This window comes from Hippoglossus stenolepis, chromosome 11 (genome assembly GCF_022539355.2).
Source record: "Hippoglossus stenolepis isolate QCI-W04-F060 chromosome 11, HSTE1.2, whole genome shotgun sequence".
Classification (NCBI taxonomy): domain Eukaryota; kingdom Metazoa; phylum Chordata; class Actinopteri; order Pleuronectiformes; family Pleuronectidae; genus Hippoglossus; species Hippoglossus stenolepis.
Genome location: NC_061493.1, coordinates 18889017 through 18909018, shown reverse-complemented (window position 1 = coordinate 18909018; position 20002 = coordinate 18889017). Strand labels below are relative to the sequence as shown.

The 20002-nt window shown below is 39.9% G+C and overlaps 3 protein-coding genes across 3 annotated transcripts; 2 read left to right on the top strand and 1 right to left on the bottom strand.

Moving 5' to 3' along the window:
• The first annotated feature begins 4072 nt into the window (after positions 1 to 4072).
• ccl25a (chemokine (C-C motif) ligand 25a) lies at positions 4073 to 6523 on the top strand. Its single transcript, XM_035169297.2, has 5 exons — positions 4073 to 4148; positions 4700 to 4785; positions 5071 to 5179; positions 5553 to 5667; positions 5935 to 6523. The coding sequence occupies exons 2-5, from the start codon at positions 4722 to 4724 to the stop codon at positions 5962 to 5964; spliced, it is 318 nt and encodes a 105-aa protein (XP_035025188.1). The 5' UTR covers positions 4073 to 4148; positions 4700 to 4721; the 3' UTR covers positions 5965 to 6523.
• Positions 6524 to 8286: 1763 nt separating this feature from the next.
• LOC118117228 (serine/threonine-protein kinase NIM1) lies at positions 8287 to 12421 on the bottom strand. Its single transcript, XM_035169296.2, has 5 exons — positions 12328 to 12421; positions 12008 to 12110; positions 11601 to 11876; positions 10757 to 11025; positions 8287 to 10516 (listed from the first exon to the last, which is right to left on the bottom strand). Exons 2-5 carry the CDS (start codon positions 12075 to 12077, stop codon positions 9761 to 9763), a joined length of 1371 nt encoding a protein of 456 aa, XP_035025187.1. The 5' UTR covers positions 12078 to 12110; positions 12328 to 12421; the 3' UTR covers positions 8287 to 9760.
• A 2393-nt stretch (positions 12422 to 14814) lies between these two features.
• pnhd (pinhead) lies at positions 14815 to 19631 on the top strand. The gene is made up of 7 exons (XM_035170956.1): positions 14815 to 15132; positions 15625 to 15720; positions 15992 to 16137; positions 16467 to 16743; positions 17614 to 17795; positions 18748 to 18806; positions 19398 to 19631. Exons 1-7 carry the CDS (start codon positions 15081 to 15083, stop codon positions 19546 to 19548), a joined length of 963 nt encoding a protein of 320 aa, XP_035026847.1. The 5' UTR covers positions 14815 to 15080; the 3' UTR covers positions 19549 to 19631.
• Positions 19632 to 20002: the final 371 nt, after the last annotated feature.

The window sequence follows — 20002 nt, the reverse complement described above, 5'->3', positions numbered from 1 at the left end:
CTGCACCACGTTTCACACACTTATGAGTATCAAATGTTCTAAACATGAGAATGGGTCCATAGGGCCACAAACTGTTTAATACCAACTTTTAATTGAGGCACATTTCTTCATTTTTGTAAGTTCCAGACCAACTGGTAGCACAAAAAAGGAAATTAACTTGTTATCATTAGAAAATGGAACTGCCATAATGAGATCCCCTTTTATGACCTTGCGGTAAAGATATTTAATCAGTGATAACAATTGTAGCTTCTCTGTTGAAGAGTAAAAACCTTTTTTCCTGCTCTGACCTTCTCTCTCAGTCTCATAAAGAAACAGGGCTTAGGCAGAATTTACTGGACAAGTACAGAACAGAAATAAACATGAACTCCCTGTTTGTTTTGTAGGTTCAAATTATGGTGAAGGAAAAGTGAAAAGAGAACATTTCTTAAGAGTCTGTATTGCTCAACAGTGACCCAAAGTTTTCAGAAAGACTCATACTTCAATTTTGCCTTCAGGCAGGACTCAGTTTGCAGACAAGCTGCTGCATGTGTTCATGCTGTTTGCCACAGAAGGCCCTCATCTGTCAAAAGAGCTCGGCTTGTACTTCGAGCTAACAGTTTTCCTTTCATTTCTTTTTTTATTAACCCATCACCACCGTATGATACGTCCAATGTCCACTGTTTATGAATTACTTACCGTATCAATTGGTAGCAGGCCATTAATTAAGGACATTAATTCCTACTAAACTCTGATTATAATAAAGCTAAATGTTCATTGTCAGTTTTCATGTAAAATCCAGGGAGGTTTGACTGGAAGCGATATGGGGATAATTATTATTATGATGCAGACATTCTTTCTTTTAACCTCAAAACCATCTTGTGTCATGTGTGAACACATCTTCTGGATACTATGAAAAAACAGCTGAGTGATCAATCTGAGTGAAATGCAAATGCATTGGCTTGAAAACGGCACCCACGATAGTGCAGAGTAACAGCTAGGAAATTGCGGTTAACACTAGTCACATCCTATCTACCTTGTGCCTTCTGACCGTATACTATGTTGTGCTCTTATGTCACTTGTGTACTTATATGTTTTCTCTACTTTTATGTTCAAACTGGGGAGTAGAAAGAAACAGAATTTCAATCCCTTCTATATCCTGTGCATTTGGCAGAATTGAAAATAAAGTCGACTTTGACCGATTTTGACTTCAAATCAATAATTTTGAAAACTGAATACTTTTTTTGATAGTTTCCCTTTTGGATACATGCTGTTTACAAACGGATGGTTGAAACAGTAGTAAATATTAAATATGCAGACAGCTCTGTCCTCATGTTTACTGGAGTTGTTTTCTACCTGGTGCCAAAGTAATGTTTCTTACACGATGATAAATGGCTTTAAGGATGTCTTCCTTCACATGCATTCACAACAACACCAACCACAGAGAGTTGAAACAACATATCATTGTATTAGAGGAATGCTGAAGGCAGCGCAGCCTCGGTACCCTAGGCAGTGGACCATCATCTCACTTGACAGCTCAGGGCCAAATTTCACAATCACAGCCAACTATAAGCTTTCTCTTGTCAAAGTCACAGGTTTGCCAACCAACAGTCAGATCTCTTTCATGTAGATCGAACCCACGAGGCATAAAACACTGAGGTAATTCTGCAATAAAACACATTAAGTTAAATGTATTTGCACCGCCTTAGAGCCTGGGTGGCGTGTGGGAAGAAACAGGAAATTTGCAGATTCCTTTTATACGTCATGTTGCACAGTTGTAGGGTTCTGCAGCAGCGGTGTAGTAAACAACTGGAGTGAGCACAAGTATTCTGGAGGCTACGGAAATGAGGAGGGCAGGTCCATGAAATGCCTCATTGGGCCTCAGCAGTGTGGGTGTGAGCGCTGGTGAGAGTATAAACAGTGCAGTGTGCTATCCGATGACCACTCAGGCACACAGGGCTCATTAATATCTGTCACTAAGTGTTCAACAAAGAGAGCACAGCAATTTATTTTCAGGAATGAAAAGGGAAAGCTGTGCAGGATATGCACCATGACAATGCTGACAAGTGTTTTTTTAAGTTTCTCAACTGACAGAACACAACAAGACTCAAGGGAGGAAAGTTCAAATATCTGTGCTTCTGAAGTTTCACACATCAGAGTTACGCTCAGAATACAGACGAGCATAACGGAGTCAGTCAACGAGCTTTTAATTGTTGAACTAGTTTATTTTTCAAACAGAATGGTTCTCAGTAGAGCACAGTCAACCACCAAGGCCCAAACGGCCCCTTAAATTCAATCAAGCTGCAGATTATATCGACATAAGTTTCAAACGCACGGCAATTAAGTGGATTTAAGTAGAGAAACATCCTCATATCACCGATGTTGACATATCTGATACCGCTCTTTTATCTATTTACATTAATATGCAGTGATGATGACTTATTGACTTATCATTTATGGTTTCCTGTCAGCGCCGAGGATAAGAATGGGTCGACCACGTGTTCTTTTGATTTATTGTTTTATTTGGAGTCACTTACTTGACACAGTCATCCTCAGCTATTTCCTTTTACAGAGTGATCCATTTAGCTTAGTTTTAAAGTAAAGATATGTAACATATGTTTTTTTCTTTCACATAAGTATGGAAAAACTTAAATAATAATAATAATAGAATTAATAATGATACAGAAAGAAATAATAGTAATGATAATAATGATGATAAATAATAACAAAAATACTATTAAATAAACAAAAAAAGATATATATATATTATCAACATGCATACATACATAGTTCTTTAGTGCATACAAAAACAATTTAGACAAAAGAAGGGCGTTTTGGCGAAATATAACTTTTGCATTTCTCCAAAATTTCCTCAAAGTTGGTTTCCTGGAGCTTCATGGAGAAGGTGATTTGTTCCATAAAACGGTTATCATAGATCATATCGTACCAATCGCCTTCTGATGGGGAATTTCACATGTTCAACTGCCAAGTGACCTGTGTCGCTCCTAAGAACAATAGATAAAGCTTTAGTTTATGGCCTGACACAACTTGCGGGGACTTCCACATACAATCAGAAGTAAATGTGTAACAGTGACACTTTCCCCTGTAACTAACACTCTGCTGCACACAACACAATATTGTTGACTTGTGTTGTGTCGAAGAAATAAAGACAGAGGTAGGATGTCAGCTGAGAGCTCATCGCTGTCTTGATTTATGTTTTCAAATGAAGCTCAGAGGAGATTTGTGTGATAAATTTAAGACAGATCAATCTTGCACATGGAGAGATTTAAGAAGATTTTAATTTAGGAAATTCAAAATAGAAATATTTACGTTTTTTAACATTATATAAGCTAATATCACATGTTATTGTATTATCAGTCATTATTGATCATTTTGGTTGTATACAAACAACAACAACACAGGAATTGCCTCTTAATAATGTTGTTTTTATAAGAAATTTGTACACAGTCATTTCAAAAGCTTTTAGAATTACAGTGTACAAGGCCAATGAGTTCTGCAGGATCAGATTTAACAGGTACATCTTTACACAAAAGCACAATTGTCTGTTATCCCATCCCCCTTTTTGTTCATAGCTGTTTTCAGGAGCGAGGATTGGACAAGCACAACTTCTTGGATGAGGTTTGAGAACATGTTGCGTAAGACTGAGTGCACTTAACGACTTTATTCAATGGCCATTATGTGAGGCGGAATATGAGTGAGGTTACTTTCAAACCTTGTGAGACGTTAACAGGCCAGGCTCCAGTTACAACGACCTAAGGCAACATGGGAGTTAATGTCATGGTGAAAAATGTATAATAATACAAATGTTCACTTTCATCCCCAAAAATGAATCTTTAAATGTGTGATTAATTTACTTAAATCATAAACATGTCCAGCTCTGCTTTTATGAATCCACTATTTTACGTATAGGTACATGGTAAAATTAAAACAGTTGTATCCAGCAACACACCAAAGTCTTCATCTGTCTGTCATGAGCTCCGGGGGGGGAGGGGGGAGAAAAAGGGAAAAAAATGGAAAATGAGCTGAGGTGCAAAGGTGAGGTAATTTATGGAAATATGATATCCGGCTTCGTGCCACATAAGAGCGCCTCGCCTGCACAAGTTGATAGATGCAAGACGAGAGAGCTGCAAACGACACCTGGAGCCATAGAGGTGAGTAAATGTGAAACTATGACATGAAGCGAGTAACAAATCTGTACTAATCAGGACGTCGCTCAACGATATTATTCTTTTTAAGTACGGAATATATGTCTGCTAATTTTATTTTATTTTTTATTTGTATGTAGAACATTTGTAAAAGATGTTTATTTTATTTTAACTTTATTTATTTCTTCTGTATTTGTTTACTTACCGATAACAGCACACTTTGACGCACTTTATCACAATCTAAATATGCAACATTTGACCTTTGTTTAATGGAAAGTATTTATTTTTGTCAACTGAGTGACTTAAACAAATCTAAATACAGGAAACATTTAGAGACAACTGACATAAAAATACAAATGTGTTTATGATTTATTCAGTAAAATCCTGGTTTAATTTAAGTAGGGTTAAAATATATTCAAAGTGAAAGGACAGATTGGAGTTGACACAAAGTTCAAGGTTCATTGTTTCAGATGTGGGCACAGAAGGTGTGGCAGGAGTAACAAAAACAGAGTCATAAAGTAAATATTGTAATTCTCTGCCTTTTCTCCTCCTCTCAGAGCTGAAACTACCGACTGCACCATGCGGTTCTACGTGATGATCCTCCTGCTGGGCCTGTCCTGTGTCTGTCTCACGCTGGCACAAGGTAAGGGGCTGCGGACGGACGGTAGTGTCTCATTTACAGGACGCAATAGAGAGCTGTGGACAAACAGCCAAATAAAATGAAGCACCAGTGAGATTTGTTGTACCTGCGTGGGTTGATGTGCCCTCATTGTTTTTTATTGCGCTTTCAGCTCTCCCTGATTGTGCAAACAGCCTTTTGATCAATAGACCCATGTACTTTATCTATGTTGTATAATACATATTTTACTGCCAATACGTGGCACTGGATTGTACCAGACTCCTGACTTGGGGATTTCTGATCCCTCAGTGTCCTATGAAGACTGCTGTCTGAAGTATGTGACAAAAATAAGCGAGAGACATGCGGTGGGTTACAGACTGCAGAGGACTGACGGCGGCTGCAACATCCCTGCTGTGATGTAAGTACTCATGCAGACACATCAACAACGTCCACTTCCAAGAGTGTGCAGCTCACAGAACTTTAGGACATACAGAAAATATATTAGGTTTTCCAGAGTTTGTGCGTTACCAGCTCCTGACACTTACTTTAATGTGTAGGTGTGTGTGTGCTTCTGTATAGAATGTATGGGTGGATATATGTACGAGTATGTGTGAGCATGTGAGTATATATGAGTACGTATGTGGATATTTCGCGTCCTTGATTCCGACACTGATTCCTATTAATCACATTTGTGTTTTGTCTGCTTCAAGTTCAATAAAAATATAATACAGCCTTTCTTGATTCTTCTTGTTTCTCATTTACTTGTTGTTTCTGTTTCAATGATTGTGTAGCTTCATCATGAGGAAGGGGCGTGTGTTTTGCACAAACGGCAAAGAGCTATGGGTCCAGAAACTGATGGATAAGATCGACCAAAGGATAGGCAATGGCAAAAGACCCCGGAGACGGGTGAGTTTACAGTGACGATAGTTGTTGCACTTCATTACTCTCCATTAGGATCTTCTTATTTTCAGTGTGAGTCTTTGTATTGAGATTCGTTTTTTAAAGTTAGAATAAAGCAAGTTGCTGCACTAGAATCGAGACAAATGACTTTGAAATACTTTGACTGCATTGACAGATTTATGCTCTTATTCTGAGACTTAACCTTTAAATGGAAGACAGGGACATGTGATAGTTAATTTTAAAATGAACTTTGGATGTGTTTATCCTTCACAGCCCCATCGACCGCGGCAGAACAGAGGCTGAGGGCGTTCGCCTGCTGCCCCACCTGTGTCCCTCCGCCCTCTGGCAAATCTTAACATTGAGCAACAGTGGTGGTTTTATGGCATCTGACTGGCAGGCAGTTGAGGAGGTTTGCCAAATCCTGTAGCATTTTATCTTTAGTTTCACTATCCAGGAGGATGAGGGTCCAAAGCTTGTGTGGAAAAAAAACTTTGTTCTCCGGGGGTTGAGCGGCGGATGTGCCTGAGTGGTCTCCAGATGATGCTTTCAAATGCATAAATACAGCTGCTTCAGTGAGAGCGTCTTCTCGCCTTTTAAAACATCAGATTTTCAATAAGCTGCTTAATCACACAAATGGTGATGGAAACTAAATACTAATAATTAATACAATATTTCTTGTGTGATGTACCTCTGCTTCTATCAAATATGTGTGTCAATGCAAACACTAATTGCTAAGTGTGTCATAATAAAGGAGAAGCTCATGTCTTAATTTGTAAATGTCTATATTTTCATATATTTTGTATTCAGGTTTTGGTGTATTTTGCAGTGTGTGTTCAAATAAAAGCATTATTACAGTAAACAAGCTCAAAGTTGTTTCATTTATTTCATTATTTGAATTCATTTTTACACTTTATTATACACTTTAGAACATGAAGAGTTTGGATTGTAAGTTTCCTATAATCATATTGTGTAAGAAGCTTTTAAGAAGCTCCACTGACTTCACTGTGTCTTTATGGGGCTTCAAACATCAAACATTTCCAAACACTTCATGGGGAAAGAACAGGTCGTCCACTAACAAGAAAGTCGGTGGTTCGATGCCTTGCACCTTCGTTCCACGTACTGTTGTGTGATGGAGGAATTGCTGCACATAGCTGCACTGTATGAATGTGCATGTGAACAGCGCTTAGAGTCGTCTTCAGGACTGGAAAAGCACAAATACAAACCATCCACCAGCTTTATGAAGCTGCTTTAACTCTCATACATCACCTGATACTATTAATATTAAACACTGGCATTGTTAAACATGATTATACTGAGAGTGGTGTCCAAGTGACACTTTAAATACAACACAATACAAATAATAGATGTGTAAATATGCTCACCTCAAGAAACCCACTGCTTTTCTGCTGATCGCTGCAATACAACACAATTCTATCATTTAGAAGAAAGTGTTAAAATCACACATGCACCACTTTTCACAGTGGGATCAGCATTTTTCACATATCAGGATAAGTTTTCTTGGCACAGTGTCACACGTTTGAAGCTCCTATTCTTGAGTTTGAGCTTCTCAAAATTCTGTGGTCTCATACAATTATACATTTCATACTCTGACATTGTGGTTTGGGTCATTTTTTATTTAAAATGTATTTTGTTGTCCTGCTTCTTGTCTGGTGGCATCTCGCACTGTGACCCTGGACAGAGTGAATGGATCCAAAAAATGAACGGGTGAATATTTCTCATTGTTATGTTTTGAGTGTGTGTCTCACTTTAAATCTTATCAGCCATGTGGTTTGTATACGTGCACATTGATGACTTCCACACAATGGGGCCATGCAGAGGCGTCATCTTGCAAATTGCTATCATACAATCCTGCACATTCATGTATCAATGTTTATTTATCAGACAGGTATTAACACATCCTCTCACCAGATCTGGGCCTGCACACGAGTACGAGGTAAGTTGTGCAATCAACATTATAAAAATACTTAATGCCCAAAGTATTTGTTTTATACTACCAAGGCAAAGGTGACATATAATAATTTCACTGACATTAATGGTATATACTTCTTATACATCACACAGTTTGACAAGTAGACTCACCACCTTCAGGAATCTGGCTGCAGCTTGGGAAAGATATCTGAGCTGAGACCCAGTTTCTTCTTGTGTATATCAAAACAACACGGCTACGCTCGTATGCATGGAGGGAAAGAAAGAAATGTCTGGTTGGCATCATAAGCAGAAATCTGGGCCGTCTTTTATAAAGAGGAAAAAAACCGTGAAAGGAAAGTATGAGACGGGAAAGCAATATATGGGAAAATCACTTTAGGCCGCAACAAATGTGATGAATTACAGGGAATGGGATGTTTGAACATGTATAAATCAGAAGAAGAGAAAATGAGGCTATTACATGTCACAGCAGGCTGTAAAAACTGAAATAAAACCGATAGAAGTCACGGCACTGACTTGTTTCCTATTGTTTCATCTCTTTCACCTTAATAACGTAAAAAAGCTTTGAAAATTAGCGTGAACATAAATCCAAAGACTGACCTGTCATCTTGACTCCTATGAGTCTAGAAAGGCCAATAAAAAAGAGAAAGCAGCCATAAATCACAGCACACCACAAAGTGAAATCACATTATGTTTATTATCATTTCTCTATCATGTCATAGCTGCTACTTTAGCTCATATGTAAAGTATATATATATATTCATATATACTATGAATCTTGCAGTTAAGTAACTGTTGCAGACATCTGTTAACTGCATATACTTTTTAAAGACATCTCCTGAGATGTATAAATATACATTATTAATAAATATAAAATATTAATAATTGCATATAAACATAGTTATTTACATTTAATCAAATTAGAATGAATATGTATAAAATATAATAACATACATTCTTTTTTAAATCACAAAGATTTGTTTTATGTAAAATCCACATCCCAATTTAAATAGAAGGGCAGCAAGAAAATTCTGGGACAGATTTTTTTCATGTCTTTGCTTTAAAATAAGGAACAAAATTAAATGTATTCTACTTAATTATTTATAAAAACTTTACAACTAGAAGAAACTAAAAAATATGTTGCCCTGCTAATTTATGTTGTTATGATGTTTAGCATTTATGAGAATTCATTCATCATTAAGAATTAAATTAACTAGTTAAGGATGAGTGGAAAAATGATAAAACTTTTTAACACCGATTCATCATACAAAGTCTGGACGAAAACCAAAGTATTGAAGATGTCAGAACCCTATTAAGAAGCATTGTTGCTTTTCCTGATTGACATTTCATTGATCATTTATAATTTCCAAAAATGAATCAAAGGAACGTGTGGTTTTATTTCCACATTCCTGATGCCTGAGCCTCAGGGGCATTGAGTTTCCTTTCATACTCGGTTGTTTCAGATAAGCTCACAACATGTTGGATGTTGTCACAGAATGTGCCTCCGGTCTAAACTTTCATTCACGGTGAATTACAACAGCATGAGCGCAGCGACACCTGCTCAGAATCAAAAGTGAAACCATGTTCTGTCCTTTTAGCTTCACCGAAAAACTGATAGAAATCTATTAAAGGATTCATTCAATATTTTATGGTTGTTCTGCTCCCTGTTTCCAAGAGTAAGACTAAAAGAACCGCATCATGAACGTGTGTTAAATATGGAGTTTGTGCATCTTTTTGTGTAACATCTACAACGGTGTCATATCATGTGAAGACAAGACGAGTGTAGGAAGTGAAATCGACAGGTCCACCTTAAAAAAATAATTTATGTGTTCTGCTGTTCACATTTTCACATACTCTATACAACTATATTTGTATATTTATATTGAAATTACATTAATGATTGCCACAGTAATATATGATTGCCTATTGCAATATACTGTAATTATTGCTCTGGTAATGATGTTTGCACTGTTATCAATTATACGACAATAAAAAACTTAAATCTATCGTTGGATATCATTTGAGGCACTAATAGATATAAGTTTAACCTTTGGACCAAATAATCTTGGCCTCCTGGCTCCATCTCCACACACTCACAAACTGTCACATCAAACTCTTTGGAAGAAGTCAAAGAAGCACGTGTTCCAAAAGGCTACATGATGACGCAGACAACAGAGTGGCGTTTATTCAATGCTCCGTCTGAGTCCACTCTACATCGGAGTCTGTTCTGAGATTCCTTCATGCACGACTGGTTGTGTCCCACAGCTTCCACACATCTCCTCTTCTGAATGCGATGCAGTATAATCCGGTAGGTCCCGCAGACGGGGCTCCTCAGGTCCACGCTGCTGTTGAGGAGATGAGCCCTGGTGATGCCGAGATCCTCCAGCGCTGCCTTCACATTTACTTCGTCGGGGCTGAGGATGCGGCTGGGCTCAGCCAGATGTGAGGGTGTAGAGCTGTAGGAGGGATAGGCCTGGGGATACTCAACGCCTCTCATCCAATCACTGGACGTGATCTGTGCCATCGTGAGGCGATCAACAGGCACCGGCCTCAGGAGGCCCTTGATGACCTCCTGGCAGGATTCAGGTATGTAGGAGGGGATGGCGTAAGAGCCATGCAGGATACAACATTTCAGTCTTCCGGTGTTTGTAGCTTTGAATGGCATGGTGGCGGTCATCATGAAGTAAAGCAAGATACCCAGCGCCCACATATCCACATATCGACCTATATAACCCCTCCCCTTGAAGAGCTCGGGGGCGGCGTACGGTGGAGAGCCACAGAACGTGTGGAGGACGTCGCTGGGGCAGCAGAACGCGCTGAAACCAAAGTCGCCCACTTTAATGCAGTAAGTGTTGGTGTAGAAAACATTCTCTGCCTTCAGGTCCCGGTGCACAATATTACTGTCGTGCTGGAAAAAGAGAAATAAAAAAGGGGGGAATGTTTGAGATTGTTAGATTCAGTTTTCTTGCAGGGGAATTGGAAAGTTGATTAACTTTCCTGCATGGAAAGTCAAATGAAAACCTTATTTTTACTTTTTACTTTACTAGTTCAAAAACTATTATATTGTTGATAACGGCCCCTATGTCTTTCATTTTCATATTCAAATATACTGATATCACTGTTGACCTACAAGCTACTGTTGACTGACCATGTGTTTGACAGCAGACAGGACCTGGGAAAACACCAGCTTGCTCTCCAGATCAGACAGGCGCCCCCTGGTGCTGATGCGTGAGAACAGCTCTCCTCCACTGGCGTACTCCATCACCAGGTGGAGCCGCCTGAAGGTCTCCACCACCTCGTACAGCCGCACTATGTTGGGATGGGCCAGCTTGTCCATGCAGGAGATTTCAGAGGCAAAGAGCGTCTGTGAACGCTTGTCCAGACGAACCTTATCCAGGATTTTAACTGCCACTCGCTCTGTGAGACGAAGCGTGACAGGGAGTAAACCCATTTCAGTCTGTGGTGGGTGAGTGCAGCCTTTTCAAACCAACTGATCCTCACTTTGACAGATTTATTGTATTTTGTTTAGTAATTTGCCCGAGGACACTTCTGCATGCAGAAGCAGAAGACTGGCATCGATCGAACAACCTTCTGGTTAGAGGATGACCTGCTTCCCCCCCTGAGCCACTTTATAGAGCATCTTTCAAGACACTAAAGGCCACGTTTAAAAAAACAAACAAAAAAGGAGTAAAGAAATGAAATAACTTAAAAAAATATAAATAAAGCAAACCAAGGACAGAAAATAAGAGATGAAATGCTCGTGGGGGGTAGAGTTCAAAGCCTTCGTGAACATGTGGGTTTTGAAGAGTTTTTATAAAGTGTGCAGAGATGTGGGAGTGCAGAGCTTTGAAGTCTCCAAATAGAAACATAAGCAGTTTTAGTAAAATGCACTGATATTTGACCCTGTGACCAAAAACAATCTTTTTAGCCACCGTCTCATGTTTGATCACTGAAGCTGTAGAAACCGGAGTAAAGAACATTCAGTATCTCACCTTTGGTCAGGTCATGTATTCCCAGTCTGACCTCGGAGAAGTTGCCACAGCCGATCTGCCCTCTCAGCTCGTAAAGCCCCACCCGCCGTCCAAACGTCAGGTCATTCATCACCCTCTCTGAATGGGTCAGATCGTAGAAGGCCTTCCCAAAAGCTGTGCGCTGCGTCGACTCCTGCTCCTCTGCCACGTTCTCCTTTGCCTCCAGCCTCTTTTCCCCCTTTGTGGGCAACAGGGTGAGGATTTCCTCCTGAGGTGGAGGCGTCTTCAAGTGAGTCCCTGAGGTGGAGATGATGAGATCCAACAGAAACGATTTTGAAATATGTATATCATTATATTGGATGGAATAAAAGTGTATATAGAAATTATAAGATCCTGCAATTTAAATGTAGGGATGCGTCTGTACTCACATGTTTTGCCTTTTAAGTTCTTCCTGCTCCTCTCTGTGTTGATGGCGTTATTTCTGTTCTGCAAATACATTATTCCTGCAGAATCCGAGGGTTTCGAGATGTCCTAAAACCAAAAATAGGAAAACCGAGAAAACTAATGTCCATGTACCAAACACTACAGAAAACAAACAATGTAATATTCATAGTTTGAGTTCAAAAGCACCGGCATGCATCAGAGAACTTGCTCCAATAAAGTTGCTCTACCACCGCTGGTCGTTTTTCCACGACAGCTCTTTTCCCTGTGCTGCACCATTGTCTCCTGATGTATAATCCAAACCTACCGGCCTGTAATCCCACAGTGTCGGACTCCACCCACGCACACAGGCACAATAGATGAGCTCTACAGAGGCTTCTTTAAAGACTGATGGAGACTGATACAGGTGCTGGAACAGGACACTGATGGGATTATATGTGCTGCTTATAAACCGTACTAGGGGTCAGTGGACTGGGGGAAGGTCGTGATACCAGTCGACATAGTTCAACTGCTTGAGGTTGAACAAAGACAGAGTTTGGTTGTTTTTACATTAATGTTAAGTCAAAGTATTGAGGAAGGATGCAGTGATAACACATAGAAATGCAATTATTTTGTCATTTTCCACCAACTCAAAACCAAAAAACAGCAATTTAACCTTCATGAACTCAACCAGAACCTAAAAGGAGAGAACACAGGTCTGAAGTCGTGGCCCTCGGACTGGAAGACACAGTAACACAGTGACCCGGACACTGACAATGACACCAGACAGTGACACAAGGCCGGAAAGTCCAGGTACTGATGAACTACCCCCATCACTCCTGTCAACCACTGACTGCAGCCTGGACACAGGGATTGTGATGCAGTCATCGTGCATAAGCTGCATGTTCATGCTGCAGATGAGTCATCGTAATCCAATCACAGCCCCAGTGACTATCTGAGCACGTGCAATGCTGAATGAAAGTCCAAGGAGAGAGAGAGGCTGAATAGAAAAATATGCAAGATCAAAGGAGACTCAACTGGAAATAGAAAATCAATGTGCAGTTCACTATCTGTGATAAAGATGACTAACGAATGAGGAAGAGATTGAAAATGCATTTGAGGTGTCACAACATTTACACCAGGCCTGTTTTGAATTGATGTTAAACTCCTTTGCATGTTGAAAACTCAATTTAATGACCACACATATAGAGAAATTCATAGATTTAGGCTTTATATCAACTTTAAAATCAATAAACTGATGCTGATTAGTATTCAAAGTATTCAAATGGGCCGGGTGGTGCCTCTGTAGATTGTGAATTCCTATAGTTTCAATAAATAACAACATTGTGGGGACTGACAGTTTATTCTTGACCTTGAACAAAGCAGTTAACAAAGTTCAGCACAATGTCTATCAGTAGCTGCTCTGCTGCTTTCTGTTGGATTACAAATGGAATATTGAAGAATTGCAGATGTTCAAATGTTTATTTTCTTGTTTGACTATTGTTTCCTTGTTATAATGTAAACTTTAAATGTCAGCATTTAATCCAGTTTAGACATAAAAATCATTAAAGTGCTCAGAGAGGAGGAAATTTGTAAAAATCTTTAACACCCTTAAACTTTATCTGCGGAGGAAGATCATGTGACACACGAAAAAGCTCCAGAACAGCACACAAATGTTTTTAATATAAATACAAGCAAATCAGACACACAAACATACTGAAACATAGCAAACCAAATAAAAACAAAGAACACATATAAATCAGTGGCTAAAATTAATAAAATAAAATCGAAAAGAAATGTGACAAAACAATTCAAACTGATTTTCAAACTTTGGTTAATTTATTCTCAAACTTGATAACCTGTGACGCCTGATGACATCTGAATTAAAACTGCATAGTCCATATTTTATTTTTATTATCACTTCACAACACTTGTGACCCTTTAAGGCCCCAAAACCTAGAATTTTAAAACTTGTGATCAACTTTATTGAGTTTTGACTCTCTTGACAACATATCATGGGATCTACATAATTAAATCAAGTATGTGTGAATGTGGGTTTTACCAGGATTATGATGGAGTTTCAGTAAGATTTGTTGCAGCTGAATGAAAGGAATCAACAATGGAATCACCCTAATCAAGGTGTCTGAGTGCCGACGGCTCTCTGAACGATGATCCGTTGATCCCGCAGAAAATGAGGGGATCACATCAACACTTCAAAGAAGGACTAACACCTTATTAAGGCCTGAGTGGAGGATCAGTAAAAGGCCAACATTATAAACGTCTCTCCTGTGATTAAAGCAGAAAGTGGTTTATAAGGAAAAGGAAACAAAAGATAGTATTTAAATTTCCTTTTTTAGATTTAAAAATGAGAAAATATTAGAGTTATTCTTGTCCTTTTTGCCAGCATATTGTTTTCTTAGTTGAATTTCTGTTTTAGATCTCATAAACTTGCAGTGGCCTACATGTTTGGGAGCTGTTTGGGAGCTGTTTTAACACCGATGATCTTGTTTTCTGTCTCTATGTTTCTCTCTGGAGGGAATGAGCAGCAGCAGAGGGTTGAAGGGCAGCTCTGAGAGGTCTGGCCATTTGGTGTCATGTTGAATAAACACAAAGGTGCTGGAGCTTTCTGAAGGGGAGGCCTCAAGGGGCCCCCACGCTGATCCTGTTTATGTGTTTTGGCCGGGTTTTGTTTTAAGTCGGAGGTGCTAAACACCTTCCCCCTGAGATAAAAGATGATTAATGCTTTGAATGAGCGACGCTTTAATGGCTCGAGGCTACTGAAGCACTTCATTAGGCTGAGCTCGGGCCCGGTTGACACACTCTGAGGTCCCGTCGCGGCAGAAACAAGAGGAGCTGTGCAGACTCCCTTTGAAGTGGCCCCTGGTTGTAAGAACACACGGCCCTCCAGCATGGAAATTTGATTAGCTCTCACTTCTCTTTTTGACTCCACACCACTCTGAGACCTGGTTTTTTGGGGTGACATTTGGGGCTGAAGCTCGATCCCACATAAATATCAGAGGCACCGCTGAGCCGAGGGACACTCAGGATCTGGCAGCCGAGGAGCAGATTGGGACTAAAGCCATGGACGTACCCTGGTCGTTGTTTCTCCTCCTGTGCGGCCTCCACATGACCTGTAAGTACTGTTTGCTTTGCTCTACTCTGCTGCTGCTGCTGTGACTTTATCCAGGCAGCTATTCACTCACTGGATTAACACCGTGTCTGCTCAAATGTACTTGCTAATCCCTTGTTATGTGATTAAACGTGGGGAGAGGATGTGACGCTGTGGGATGTGTGTGTTTAGTTCACTTGGGACTACTGTAACAGTGAGGTCAAATTACTACTCTGAGACACACATACTTAAAATACTTCAGTATTATTTCCTAACTCTTATTTTCATTATGGATAAATGAATAAAACACTTCAACATAGTCATGCAAGAATCTCTAAATATTTTTTCCCTTTGTAACCCTGAAGAAAGTAAATCCTGCACAGTTGCATTTTGTGTTTAACTTCATTTTAATATTGATTGAATACTAATGATTTCCCCCCCAAAATGAACTAATACAACATGATACCATGTTACGTCACTGATGGTACTAATGTGTGTTTATGGTGTGTTTTCCAGTGACGGGGGTGTTGGGCAAACACATCGATCACAGAAACCTGTTCACGCAGAGAATGTGCTGCAAGAGACAGAGCCACTTTGTGTACATAGGACAAGGTAACGCTCCACAATCCTTCAGTGGTTGTTTATTCATTTATTTTTTATACTTTCTTCTATACTTTTTATAGAAATAAAAAAAATGACGTCTTCTCATATTTCAATTTTTGGATTGATTAATAGCAAATAGCACATACCTATGCATCTATGTATCTATGTATCTATGTATCTATGTATCTATGTATCTATCTATCTATCTATCTATCTATCTATCTATCTATCTATCTATCTATCTATCTGTCTGATCATTTTTCTCGATCTCTCTCGTCAGACATCTCTGGGAGCCCTGTCAGTGTGGATGTGGGGTTGTGCAGGTCTCACTGTGTAGCAGCCTCGTCCAGAGCCTCCTCACATGAAGCTGGGCAGCAGGATTATTCAAAATATTCCTCCATGCTGGAGTTCCTCAGGAGCAAAAAGGTACGTGGCAGTTCCCAAACTCGCCACCAGGGGGCGTCCCTGTGACTTGTGTGGTTGTCTGATAAGGCGGATTTGATATAAAGGAAGTCAATGTAAAAACATATAAACTTTTAAAGTTTGGATTTATATATCAACTTTTAAAGTTTGGATTTATAGATCAACTTTATGTAAAATTTATAAATATCACTTTGCATGATCAATAAATACCTTTTGGGGGGAGTTTGGTGTAAATATCACACAGTGGGAGTTGAACCACTAAATGCATCTGATTACTCAGACATGTTGTGACCCGGAACAATTAAAACAACTTTCCAATCACCTCCCTGAAGCTGAGGAGCCGAGGAGCCGGAGCTGCGGAGAGCTCGGAGCCGCAGAACCAGCGGCCCTCCTGCGGGGCCGACCAGCTGTGTGCGCCCACCGGGATGCGTGTGGAGCGGCTGCTGCTGCTGGAGGGGCCCCGGGAGGTGGAGGTGGTGGAGGAGTGTCAGTGCGAGATCAGGCTGAGTCAGTGCATCCGAGTCCCGGCGCTGAGGACGTACTTCTCCGAGACCCCGTACGAGACCATCATCGACGTGGGAGGATGCTCCAGCTCCAAGGGCACCCCAGGTGTGTGTGTGTGTGTGCGTGTGCGTGCGTGTGTGTGTGTGTGTGTGTGCAACAAACACAACAGAAAGTGGTGCTCAACAAACAGCAGGTCACGTGCAGCATTATTCATTTAGAAATTTAAACTTTCAGAAATAACAGCCACGTAAAGATTGATTTATTTACATGATCTCTATAAACTGATAATATGATGGTAAAGTTTCACAAATACCAACATTTTGTCCAAATTGTCACATTACATTTTTTCTTATTTTATTTAAACAAGTCTTATATGTGTTTACTTTATGTTTTTTTACACTTAAACTTGTTTTTACTTTCCTTAAATCAACTTTGAGTATAAGTACATTTTGAGTCAAGTATTTTATTCATTGCCTTGTATTTTATTTCATATTATGATTGTTAGCGTGGCAACAGGGAACAATATCAATATCTGATTAAGGCCTTGATTATGTTTGTGCTTTGAGTGAAAGATTTAAAAAAGTTAAGTCGTATAAGTTTAACTTATGTGGTGACTGAAGTAGGATTTATTGCTGTTCACTATACTGATAGAGTTCAAGCTTAAGGTCTTATGTTATGGGCAAGAAACAAAAAGAAGCTACATGCACATACATGATTGAAGGATTTGGTTTAATGCTGAAAAAATATATATCACAATCAAATTGAAAATACATAGTTTCATGTCAGTGTTCAGATATCACTGATGTAAACAAACATTTAACAGCATCAGAAAAACACACGTAAAGAAACTACTGTCTAGTGCATTGAAAGGCCCATCGCAGAGCTGCTGTTTATCTGTTTGTTTGGATCTCAGATTATAACTGAGCTTTTCTTCTTCCGTATAAATCTAACATTTCCTTTAACAATCACTCACAGAGGGATTCTCCTGTGTCCCCACCAAGTTTGACTCCGCTCTGGTGGAAACCCCCAACAAAGTGGATCTCATCCAGACGGTGGTGGCCTGCGAGCTGAAGGAAAGCTGCTACAGGGTCCCGTACGTGGAGTATTACTATGAAATCGTCCTTCACGCAGATGGGGTCCGAGAAGAGAGGCTAAAAGTAGGCACCGAAACACAAACTCTCATATTTCCATCCACAACTTACACCAGAGCTCGTTTCTTCTTTGATTAGCTCGGCATACTTAACACCAGCAGAGCGATTCATTTCTGATGCCGCTTTCACACTCTTTTGTAACCAAGCTGAGAGGAAACGGGGATGGAGTTTGGTGCCAGACAGTAATGAAGTATCTTCATTCATCACACACATGTGTGGGAGACGGCACTTAATCAGGCTAATCCGCTGGCCGGTGGCTGGCACCGCACGTCCTTGTGTGAAGGATTTAAGGATATTCATGCACAACCTGCAGCAATACACATGGCAGACTGGCAGGTTTCATTTTGAATAGAGACAGAGTAGGAATTTCTTCCACTTCACCAACTTCCAGGGAACATGGAGAAGGGAAAATAGGCCTCAGAGGCCAAAACACAAGAAGCCACTCCTCCAAGTGCAAATTTATTTTGAAAAAAGCACATTTGACCTCATCAGGGTCTCAAAAACATGATAAAGAAGATGCTTGATCACATGGCAAATAATACAAGCTCTACATTCTGTGCAGTAAAACTTTTTCTGGGACAAAGCTGTCCTGAGGAAATGAGGATTTAGATCCAGTACATCCCATTCAACAAACTGTTAAAGAAAAAGACTACAAACCAGATATGTAACATTCTTAAAGCCACAAAAACAATCTGGCCTTATTGTTGACGTTTTCTGATAAAGGAAGGGGTTGATAGAGAGAATTTGAAACTGAGTTCCTCCTCTCCCCGCTGTTGGTCATCTGCTGTGTTGCAGCCCCAGAGGTGCGAGCGGAGTGCAAACACAAATGGCCCCTGCAGGTGTCGAATCAAAGCAGTTAACATGATAAACAGCAGCTGGCCCCCCGGCTCAACTGGGTCAATATTTGTGACCAGCTGTGAGCTCATTGCCCTCTCTCTGTGTTGCTAATTTTCCACAGGAAATAGATGTGGGCAGATGTTTGGGAGGCTGCATTACAGGAAACCGATGCCTTCTCAGGTAAGTATGAACCCTGCTGCTGCAGGCAAACACACACACACACATACACACACACACACACACACACACACACACACACACACACACACACACCTCCTCTGCCACTCCCATGACAATTGCCTGTGAGCTCTGACACCTCCTGAGCTCTGCATGTTGGCCTTTCTGGTTGATTCCTACACCCGATGTTTCTTTTAAACTTTCAGCATCATAGATTGTGGCAGACTTGTACAACATCGCTGTCAGTTTAGTTCCACTTTCCAGATTTACTTCATAAGACGTGGATTTTATGGCCTGATTTGGGGAAATTTTGCACACATAAGACCAGAAAGGTCTGAATTTGAATTGTATTAATTTCTGTCTCAACACATTTCTGCTAATTCACAGAAGAGATGAAGAGAAGTCATAATATGCACAACTTTGTGCGTGTGTTACATTCTAGTAACAACACTGGCTATTAGAAACTGTAGTTTAATTATTTATTTGAAAATTCCAAGCAAAAAAAAACTGTCATGGGACACACAGCACATACAGAGGTAGTTTAATACGGTGAACGTGATTTTAATCTATTTATTTTTATATTTTCCTCTCTAGGAGTCCATCTGATCCAGGGAACTGCCACTTGTGGGCAGAGGGACAGTCCAGCTCCTGCGTCCCTCAGAGCTATGAGAGCCACAGCTTCCTCCACCAGCACGGAGTGTTACGCACCGTCCTCTCCATCACCTCCTGCCTTTGCCAAAACTGAACACTGCGCCTCCTAGTGGGAAAAACAACTTCCAAGGCCTGCAGGGGCCTCCCGAAGCTTGACTCACAGGGACTAAACCATATACTGAGACATTCTTTTAAGACTTTTCTACTCTAAAGTATTATTGTATTATATGTAATATATGTAAAAATGATAATTTTGTAAATAAATTTAATACCACATCAGTATTATGAATTGTCCTTTTACCACTGTGGAAAACATGTTATCCAAACTGCCAATGAACTATATCACATGTTGGTAACAGGGGCAGATTACATTAGGAAAATAGATGATATTTTACATTTTACCGGAAAAAGAAGTAGTGAGGTGGCCCAACTTTGATTTTATACACAAAATGATTAAAAAGCACATATATTTCTTGTTTGAGTGCAGTAAAAAAGTGAATCTACAGTGAAATGAGATACTGGCTGCACTGAGTCTGTGAGACTTCAAT